The sequence below is a fragment of the Mus pahari genome, chromosome 6 (assembly GCF_900095145.1).
Source record: "Mus pahari chromosome 6, PAHARI_EIJ_v1.1, whole genome shotgun sequence".
NCBI classification, from domain to species: Eukaryota; Metazoa; Chordata; class Mammalia; order Rodentia; family Muridae; genus Mus; species Mus pahari.
The window spans coordinates 13,514,388-13,524,962 of NC_034595.1; the positions used below are offsets into that span (position 1 = coordinate 13,514,388).

At 42.5% G+C, this 10,575-nt stretch overlaps 1 protein-coding gene across 2 annotated transcripts in view; it reads left to right on the forward strand.

The window, feature by feature from the left end:
- Hsdl2 (hydroxysteroid dehydrogenase like 2) overlaps nt 1–10,575 on the forward strand; it is a 47,159-nt gene that overhangs the window by 17,991 nt on the left and 18,593 nt on the right. For both annotated transcript variants that reach the window (XM_021200034.1, XM_029539920.1), the window contains exons 5-7: nt 1,608–1,711; nt 2,012–2,110; nt 6,685–6,879. In XM_021200034.1, the coding sequence (XP_021055693.1) occupies nt 1,608–1,711; nt 2,012–2,110; nt 6,685–6,879 (398 nt within the window). The remainder of the gene's footprint in view (nt 1–1,607; nt 1,712–2,011; nt 2,111–6,684; nt 6,880–10,575) is intronic.

The following is a 10,575-nucleotide window of genomic DNA, read 5'->3' on the forward strand; positions in this document are numbered from 1 at the left end:
TAGCTGTCTTCAGACACCCAGAAGAGGGCATCAGATCTCATTAAGGATTGTTGTGAGCCATCATGTGGTTGCTTGGATTTGAACTCAGGACCTTTGGAAGAGCAGTCAGTGCTCATAACTGCTGAACCATCTCTCCAGCCCATACCTCAGCCTCTTAAATGCTGGGATTATAGTCATACACTGCTACACTTGCTGCTCTTAGATGTCCTGGGATAGGAATAAAGCTATAGTTGAGGTACAATATGATGTTATGACTTTAATACCTAAAATTGCGAAAAAATTGGAAATAAATTTTTTATAAAATAAACAATGTAGTTTAATAAGCAGTTAAAAATAAAATTAGAGGGCTGGAGAGATGGCTCAGCAGTTAAGAGCACTGGCTGCTCTTCCAGAGGTCCTGAGTTCAGTTCCCAGCAACCACATCATAGCTCACAACCATCTGTAATGGGATCCAATGCCCTCTTCTAGTGTGTCTGAAGATAAGGACTGTGTACTCACATATGTAAAATAAATAAATATATATTTAAATAGTTAGATTCAGGCAGTAGTGGTACATACCTTTAATCCCAATATTCAAAAGGCAGAGGCAGGTGGATCTCTGTGAGTTCGAGGTCAGCCTGGCCTACAGGGTGAGTTCCATAAAAACCAGGGAAACACAAAGAAACTCTGTCTCTAAAAACCAAAATTAATAAATAAAAATAAGCAATAAATAAATATGAAAAATAGCTGTCATGGGGTCAGATATGTATAATCTTAATACCCAGGAGATAGATGCAGTAAGAATGTTCCACATGCCTTTAATCCCAGCACTCGAGAGGCAGAGGCAGGCAGATTCCTGAGTTCGAGGCCAGCCTGGTCTACAGAGTGAGTTCCAGGACAGCCAGGGCTATACAGAGAAACCCTGTCTCAAAAAAACAAAAAAAAAAACAAAAAAAAAAGGCTATCCTGGACTACGTGGTAAAGTCTAGGCCAATTTGACCTATGTAGTAAGACTATCGTCTCAAAAAGCAAAACAAACAAACAAAAAAACCCAGTAAATATCAAACCTCTAAATTATATATTGCTTTCAAAGGTACATTGCACTTTGTACTGGTAAAATAACTAGCACATGCAGTGGTACCCATAGCAACTTTTACTTCATGTCCAGCATATGCACTGTCTGAAGCATTTCATTTAAATCCTTGGATCTGTCCTAGATGGTACTGGGTATTACCCATTTCATAGTAACAGTTCTGAGAACGAGAAGGCTGTGACATACAAAGGGGCAGAAGCAGGATTTGAACCTATGACTGCCTCACAAGTATATTAACTGCTTTTGGAAATTGATTGTGTGTTGGAGTGGGAGAATTTGGGACAGTAATGATTGAAGATATCCTCAGTTGAACTGAAAGCTAATATAGAAAAGGATTGGTTTTTTTTTTCCATCAAGCAGACATGAAGCATGATTTCAAAGCATGATTTCAGTTCCTTTTATTATCTTTGTTCTAGAAAACAAAAGTACCCCCCACACAAGTTACACCAGCACATCACTGAGCAAGTTCAGTTACTCTGTAGAAGTCCTTTAAAGCAAAAGCTATTGAGTTGACTTGTGTTTCTTTCATTTTCAGATCCAAAGCATGTATTCCTTTTTTAAAAAAGAGCAAAGTAGGTCATATTCTCAATCTCAGCCCACCCCTGAACCTAAATCCACTGTGGTTCAAGCAGCACTGTGGTAAGTGTTAGCCAAGGGGGTACTTTGTCTGGCCTCAGTGAGAGAGGACGTGCCTAGCCCTGCAGAGACTTAATGTATGGGGGTGAAGGTGGGGAATACCTAGGGGACCCCATGCTCTCAGGGGAGAAGGGGATGGGGGAAGGATTGTGGGAGTGGTGACTTGGAGGGGGGCAGTAGGCAGGATGTAATGTGAATTTTAAAAATAAATCATCAGGGCAAAAACATAAACAGAAAATTGGTTGTTTCTACACAAAAAATTAGTTTCTCAACTAAATTATTTTTCTTTGTGGTTTCTTTTAGCTTATACCATTGCCAAATATGGCATGTCTATGTGTGTGCTTGGGATGGCTGAAGAATTTAGAGGTGAAATTGCAGTCAATGCCTTATGGCCTAGAACAGGTTTGTACTTTATCACTTAATTAGATTTGTATCACTCCTCTGTGCCATGCGCAAGCCCAGCATCGTGGTCATATTAGGTGAGCTCTACCCGTGAGCTGGATCCCCGGCCCTACCACTGACTCTTGTGAAGTGTCTCAGGTCACCTGAATCTTTAGGGAAACAAGACCAACTGTTTACTGTGCAGTGTAGCAGCCTTGCTGTCCATCTCCCCACTCTTACTTGGACTAGTGGCTGAGTCTTTGGCAGCAGCCATGATGAGGGCATCACACTAGAGCATACGAAGAGTCTCATGAGAGCCAACAGAAGTGTTTTCAGCAAGTCCTAATAGAGTTTTAGGCAAAAGGCTTATTAAAGAAGTGGTAGTTGTAGGTGGGTATGTGAACATGCCTGTAGTCCCAGCTACACTAAAAGCTGAGGCAGAAGGATCACTTGAGCACAGAGGGTTCATAGTTAGTACGCCAGAAGGTTGCAGTGCTTATAAAAACAAAGCAAAATCAGGAAAATAGCATGTCTCTAACACTGGATCGAGATGATTTTTAACAAGTATCTGTTTATTACTTTTTAAGACAGAATCTCTTTATTATGTAGCTCTGGCTTTTGTAGAACACACCACGTAGATCAGGCTGGCTTCAAAGTCACAGATATCCACCTGCCTCCGTCTCTGAGTGCTAGGATTAAAAGGTGCGTCACTACACCTAGCCAGGATTTAACTTCTAACAGAGTAGGAAGGTTTCACCTTTTTGAGAATGTGGCTTTTGAGCATAGATTTGGACATGATTGGAGTTAGGCTTAGTGCTGAGAGAAAAGCGCTCACGGTTGCAGCCTGTGCAAAGATCCTGTGGATGGAAATGCCTGGTGTGGGGACCCAAGAACAGGGAGAAGTGCAGTGTAGCGGATAAGAAAGAGTAGTAGGGAGCTGGAGAGATGGCTCAGCGGTTAAGAACACTGACTGCTCTTCCAAAGGCCCTGAGTTCAAATCCCAGCAACCACATTGTGGCTCACAACCATCCGTAATGAGATCTGATGCCCTCTTCTGGTGTGTCTAAAGACAGCTACAGTGTACTTACATATAATAATAAACGAATCTTTAAAAAAAAAAAAAAAAAAAAAAAAAAGAAAGAGTAGTAAAAGAATGTGCTGATATCAGTAAGGAAATGGAGACCGGACAGGGGACCCTGCTCAGTGAAGGGAGTGCTGAACCTAGGATCTGAAAGAAGCAAAAGGAAAAACCACCTAGAGGTGACTGAGATAAGTCACTGATGCTGGTGGCCATGACCAGGATGGGAGCAGGAAAATTGGGGAGAGGTCTGTCTGGTGCTGAGGTAATCCTGAGGTGGCACCAGCAGGATCTACTGGTGGATTGGATACGATAGGAGAGAGGTAAGACAGTGTCAGTGATGACTGCAAGACTGGAGTAACCAGGGCAGTGGGTTACATGATTGAGATGAAGATAGCTATAGATGGAACAAGATTAGAACTTAACTAGAGACATCATGTCGGAGCATTGAGGTGGAGACTAATGGTTGGCAACTGAGCTTATGAGTCTGAAGGTTAGCTGTAAGCCCTTGTGGATAGTCAGCGATGAATGATAACATAAAGTCTCTAGATTAGCTGGGTGGCGCACGCCATTAATCCCAGCACTTGGGAGGCAGAGGCAGGCNGATTTCTGAGTTTGAGGCCAGCCTGGTCTACAGAGTGAGTTCCAGGACAGCCAGGGCTATACAGAGAAACCCTGTCTGGAAAAACCAAGAAAGTCTCAAGATTAGGTGCCATCTAAGTAGAGAAAGGACTATTGTCATTGCAACATGATGGTTTGGAAAGAAGGACTCCATGGGTAACATAGGAAGAAGCTCAGTAGTATGAAGTCTTGAAGGCAGGCCACTTACAGGAGACGTAATGAGAACAAATGCTCAGTTGTGTCCGTGCCGCTAATAGTTCTTACAAGATCAGGATTCACCATTAGTTTCTTTCTTTTTTTTTTTTTTTTTAACATTTATTTATTTATTTATTTATTTATTTATTTATTTTATGTAAGTACATTGTAGCTGTCTTCAGACACTCCAGAAGAGGGGGTCAGATTTCGTTACGGATGGTTGTGAGCCACCATGTGGCTGCTGGGATTTGAACTCAGGACCTTTGGAAGAGCAGTCGGCACTCTTAACCGCTGAGCCATCTCACCAGCCCCTCACCATTAGTTTCAATAATCTGTCCATCTCCTTTATGTCACTTACAACCCTCACAACGCATGATTAGTTTATAAGTATGGTTGTCTAGTGCCTTACTGGAATGAAAACTCGAGGATGAAGATGGCGTCTTCTGGGTCTGTCTTACTGTAGTATTGTAGGTTTCACTGAGTGATTACAGTAATGACAGATGTTTGTCAGTTGTCATCTGGTACTGGGAATTGAACTCAGGACCTCTGAAAGGGCAACCAGGACTCTTAACCACTGAGCCATCCCTCTAGTTCCAGATTTGAGTGAGTATTGATAGATAGCAAGTGGTGACTGAGTGTGTAGTGTGCCTGCCTCTGGTAGCTCTAAACTAGACATTCCTCGTAAGCTTCTGTAGTAGGTGGACTGACAGGAAGGATTGAAGGTATTATCAGGATTGACAAGGGATTTGCCGAGGCCTTGCTTTGGCTCTAAGGTATTTGTTTTGGGTGTTTTACCTGACACTACGGAGCCAGTATATTATTAGGCCCTAGATGTGATAATATTGAATTTACAGTTGAGTTCCTTGTGATGCACAGAATGAGGAATTACAGAGTTCTTTTGAAACACAGCCGGAGGGCCATGTAGCCCATGTTAATGAGTTAAGAACGAGTTTCAAATGGAGATGTAAATTGACATGTGATCTCCAGGGAATGTTGGGGTTACCAGGAAGAAAACTGGGCATGATGTTCATGGACCGCAGGAACAACCAGCAGTGGCATGCAGCATGGGAAATCTGTGCGCGTGGTGGAGATCAGGAGGTTGAAGAGAGGTGTATTACAATAGGCTCTCGGCTGTTGTTGCATCTGGGCTTCTCCAGCACCTACGCTTCAGAGCCACTGGAATATTGGGTGGAGGGTGTGGAGATGGGTGAACTTAGACTTCAGTCTAATTTGCCAATTTAAGCAACCAGATTCTGTTCTGCTTTTGGTGCAGGGGTTTGAACACAGGCCTCACATATGCTAGGCAGGTACTCTAGTAGAGTTCCCTCCCTAACCTGGCAGCTTGAACTGCCCACTAGATCCAGTAGAGAGCTGTTGGAAAGATTTTAAAATGAAGATGATAATACACAGAGGGAAATAGGAGCAATGAAGCCATACAGTGTTTATGTCGGACATTTAATTGATATGGTGGGGAATTACAGAGAGAGGAGGTGGGAACCTGAGCTATACTGCTGCATCCTTCCTGAGTGAAGGAAAAGGAAAGTACAATTCAGGAGGGAAGTGAAGCTCACAGCAGGGGTGGGGCGGTGAGCTGGGGTGGGGTGGAGTGGGGGGTGGGGCAGTGGGGTGGTGAGATACCTGGTTCTGTTTCGGTTTTTGTTTTTTGAGATAGGGTTTCTCTGTGTAATAACCCTGGCTGCTCTGGGCTCTCTTTGTAGACCAGGCTGGCCTTGAACTCACAGAGCTCCACCTGCCTCTGCCTCCCAAGTGCTGGGATTGCCTGGCAGGCTGTGAGGTATCTGCATTTAAAAACACACTTGCTCCTGTGTAAAGACTGTGTATGTCAAACCAGGACACGTTGCTTCTCCACACTAGCAGCTCTGCCCTCCAGCTTTAGTACTTTGATGAACTGAACATGAACAGAGAAGGGATTGGGAACAGGGAGTCCCTATTTCTTTCCTGTTATAAGAACTTTTCATAGTTTCTGCAGAGTTCACTCTCGGCTGGTGCAGACCAGAGCTCCCACTGGAATAGGCAAGTCCACTCCGGAGCTGATTTTCCGCATGCAGGGATGAGACTGTCAGCTACTGATTTGGTAATGGCTGCAGAGAGGAGGGTCACCTCCAGTCTTGACATTGTTTTAGAAACTGGGAATACTGCGACATATCATGTAAGGAATATCATCTGTTTTCTAATGCAGAGAACAGAGACAAAAACATTGGAAAGGGACCTTCATATTTTGGAAACAGGAAGCTGAGGCCCAAAGATGTGAAAGTTGCCAAAAGTCATAACCCAATTAGCTTAAAAATCCCATTCACCCACCTTTCAATCCAGTGCTGTTTTTGTTAGCCCATGACCGGCCTTTTCAACTTGCAAGACTACTGTACAAATTCTTGAACATTCTACAGCAGAAATCAAAGCAGGTTTGCTGTGCTTCTCACGAAGGACTTGTGCATGTGTATTCTTTGTTGTGTAGGGGAGGAGTTTGCTTGCTGTCTCCCCGGTTCTGTGTTGAGGAACAGAGTGTTTGTTTCTGCTGCCCTTCCCATCCCTCTTCTATCTATAGATTCTGCCTATAGAACATTAGTGAATCCATGACCATACTTTCCTTTTCGTCACCTTGGTAGTTTTGACCCATGGTACGGACTTGTTATTTGCATAGTCGTATGGAGTCATGCGTGTGTACATGTGTTTTCTGCAGCCATTCACACCGCTGCTATGGATATGCTGGGAGGATCTGGTATTGAAAGCCAATGTAGAAAAGTTGACATCATTGCGGACGCTGCATATTCCATTTTCAAAAGGCCAAAAAGTTTTACTGGCAACTTTATTATTGATGAAAATATCTTAAAAGAAGAAGGAATAAAAAATTTTGATGTCTACGCAATTACACCAGGTAATGCTTATATTTGTTGAAAGTATTAATGTCCCACATTTTATACAATGAACACACTGGTTTTGTGTGTGTTTGTGCAATAAAATGACTATATTCTTTTACAAGCTGTTTTCCAATGAAGAGAAAACCCCACACTATATCTACCTTAAGAGATAAGAAACCACTAGAAGTGGGGGTTAGGGCTTTAAAATGACGTGATGATGTAGAAGGTTGTTTCAGTTATTCTCCACTTCCAAATCAGGAAACTGAATGTTTAAAAGTTAGTCTTAGAAATCAGAGTGAAGATTTTATTCAGATGCATGACAGATGTTACAGGAGTAGAGTTCTTTATACTTTTAAAAAAATTAATAAATTCTTTTATTTATTTTATTGGAATGCTCTATCTGTATATATACCTGCATGACAGAATATGGGGTCAAAAAGAAGAGAGCATCAGATCCCAATACAGATGGTTGTGAGTCACTGTGTGGTTGCTGGGGTTTGAACTCAGGACCTCTGGAAGACTGGAAGAGCAGCCAATGTCTTAAAACACTGAGATATCTCTCCAGCTTCCTTTTTGTTTGGTTGGTTGTTTGGTTGTTTTGTTGGCTTTTCAAGATGGGGTCTCTGTGTAGCCCTGGCTGTCCTGTCTCACTCTGTAGATCAGGCCAGCCTGGAATTCACAGAGGTTCACCTGCCTCTGCCTCCTGAGTGCTGGGACTAAATGTGTGCGCTACCACCACCCAGCTAAAATGTTTGTTTTTTTCTTTTTCTTTTTCTTGGGAGGTTTTTTTCCGAGACAGGGTTTCTCTGTATAGCCCTAGCTGTCCTGGAACTCACTTTGTAGACTAGGCTGACCTCGAACTCAGAAATTCGCCTGCCTCTGCCTCCTGAGTGCTGGGATTAAAGGCGTGTGTCACCACGCCCGATTCAAAAATGTTTGGTTTTTTTTTTTTTCTTTTTCTTTTTTTTTTTTAGTTTTTCGAGACAGGGTTTCTCTGTGTAGCCTTGGCTGTCCNGGAACTCACTCTGTAGACCAGGCTGGCCTCAAACCCAGAAATCCACCTGCCTCTGCCTCCCAAGTGTTGGGATTAAAGGTATGCGCCACCACCGCCCGGCTATGTTTGTTTTTTAAGAGTAATATCTTAGACTATGAAGATGAATGAGCAGCTGTGTCTTATAACTAGCTAGTGGTCTGACTTGAGAATTTCCAGAACTCTCCAATGTCTACTATTTAAAAATAATTTCCTTTGAAATTATAGATGACTGTGATAATGGGTTTTTACTTTATATGGAATATATTTCCACTGAGCAGGTTGCAGTGATCTCCACTACACTCCCAGCTATTCAGGCTATGCCCTCTTCTGGACTCTGTGGGCACTCACATGCATGTGTGCGCGCGCGCGCACACACACACACACACACACACACACACACACACACACTGAAAATAAATAAATCTAGCTGGGTGTGGTGGCACCTACCTTTAATCCCAGCACTCAGGAGACAGAGTTGGGCAGATCTTTGTAAGTTTAAGGCCAACCTGGCTATATAGTAAGACCCTGTCTGAAAAAAAACAAAAAAACAAAAAAAACAAAGATTAAAAAAATAATAAAGTAAATGTAGAGGGCTGGAGAGATAGATGGCTCAGAGGTTAAGAACAATACCTGCTCTTCCAGAGGTCCAGAGTTCAATTCCCAACAACCACATGGTGGCTCACAACCATCTGTAATGTGATCTGTTGCCCTCTTCTGGTATGCAGGCATATGTGCAGGCAGAACACTGTACACAATAAATAACTAAATAACTAAATGTTTAGCAATAATATATGTAGAAGATGTTTGGCAGGTCAGCTCAGACTGAGAGAGCAGCTCTGCCTCTCACCAGGTTGGAGGTGTTGAGCCACCTGCTTTCTCTGAGCCCCAATTTCCATATTATTAAAATAAGAAAATGATTTTTTTTCTATACGGGATTTTAGAACTTTGTGCAAAAAATATATAATGTGTTTGCCAGAGTATCTGGCATATGCAATATTCAACGGTTAATATTTGCAAGTAGCAAAACAAGTTCCAAGCTGTTCCAGTACTGTGCCTGTAGGTAGGATGTGTGGGAGAACCTAAATGAGACACACTCAGGACCTCTGGATTTGCAACCCTGTAATAGTTCCTTTGGGGAGTTTGTGTCAGTGGTGTCATTCTGGGTCCACCTCTAGCTTTGCACGTGCTAGCAAGCACATACTCTTACCCTGAAGCCCTCTTCCCAGCGCTTGGCTTTCTGAGTCAGGGTCTCACTATGTAGTAGGTTGGTGAATGCATGATCCTCCTGGCTATGCTTCCTTATCTCTGCACTGCAGGTGTATAGCACCACACCTGGCTCATCTTAGGTTTTGAGATGTGATGTTATTATATATAGATTTTTTGTTGTTGTTGTTTTGGTTTTTCGAGACAGGGTTTCTCTGTATAGCCCTGGCTGTCCTGGAACTCACTTTGTAGACCAGGCTGNCCTCGAACTCAGAAATCCGCCTGCCTCTGCCTCCCAAGTGCTGGGATTAAAGGCGTGTGCCACCACACCCGGCTTATTATATATAGATTTTTTTAAATATTCACTATTTATTTATTTATTATATGTAAGTACCCTGTAGCTGTCTTCACACACCAGAAGATCTCATTACAGATGGTTGTGAGCCACCATGTGGTTGCTGGGATTTGAACTCAGGACCTTTGGAAGAACAGCAGTCAGTGCTCCTAACCGCTGAGCCATCTCTCCAGCCCTATATATAGATTTTTAAATTTGTGGCTGGCAATCTTAGCACTTGGGGGTGGAAGCAGGAGGAACGCAAGTTTGAGGCCAGCTTCAGCTATATGGCAAGATCCTGTCTCCTTCCCCCCAAATCCTGCCAAGGGTCAGGAACTAAATATAATGAGGTACTGTGATATATTTATTATATATTTGGGGATATAATAAAAATGAGTTTACTCTTTCCCTAGGTGGGGGAGGGGACGCCTACAGGTCTGAAGGCTCTGTGACCCTCAGATCCCTCATGTACATGTCTTACAGATGGCAGTTAATATTAAGATAATATTTGGATAGTTAACTTACTCTCTAACCACAACTTTAGCTGAAAAAAGACCCAGTGAAATAAAATAACTGCTCAGTTCTCACGATGGCAGACATAGAAAGGGAGAAAAGATTTAAACACATGGATACTGAGAAGTAAGACCTTAATCAGGGCCCCTGCTGTCAGGGTCAAGGGGGATACTAATCTTAAGCATGTTGGAGGGATGTAGGATGACAGGATCATAAGGAGGATTATAAATAATGCTTTACATAACAGCTTTTACTTATTTTATAGTCAGTCTTAGCTAGAAGGCTAATGAGCAGCGTGACAGGTAGAATTAAAAAAAAAAATAAATGTACAGCCAGATGTGGTGGCACATCCCTTTAATCCTAGCACTCAGGAGGCAGAGGCAGGCAGAGCTCTGTGAACTTGAGCCCAGCCTGATCTGTATAGTGAGTTCCAGGACATCCAGGGCTATGTAGAATGATCCTGTCTCCCAAAATCAAAACATTAACAACAACAACAACAATACCAACAGTGACATATAAAGTAATGACTTAAATATGGTGTTTTCTTTTTTTTTAGTTGATTTCCAATTTTATTTTTTATTAGATATTTTCTTTATTTACATTTCAAATGCTATCCCGAAAGTTCCCCAT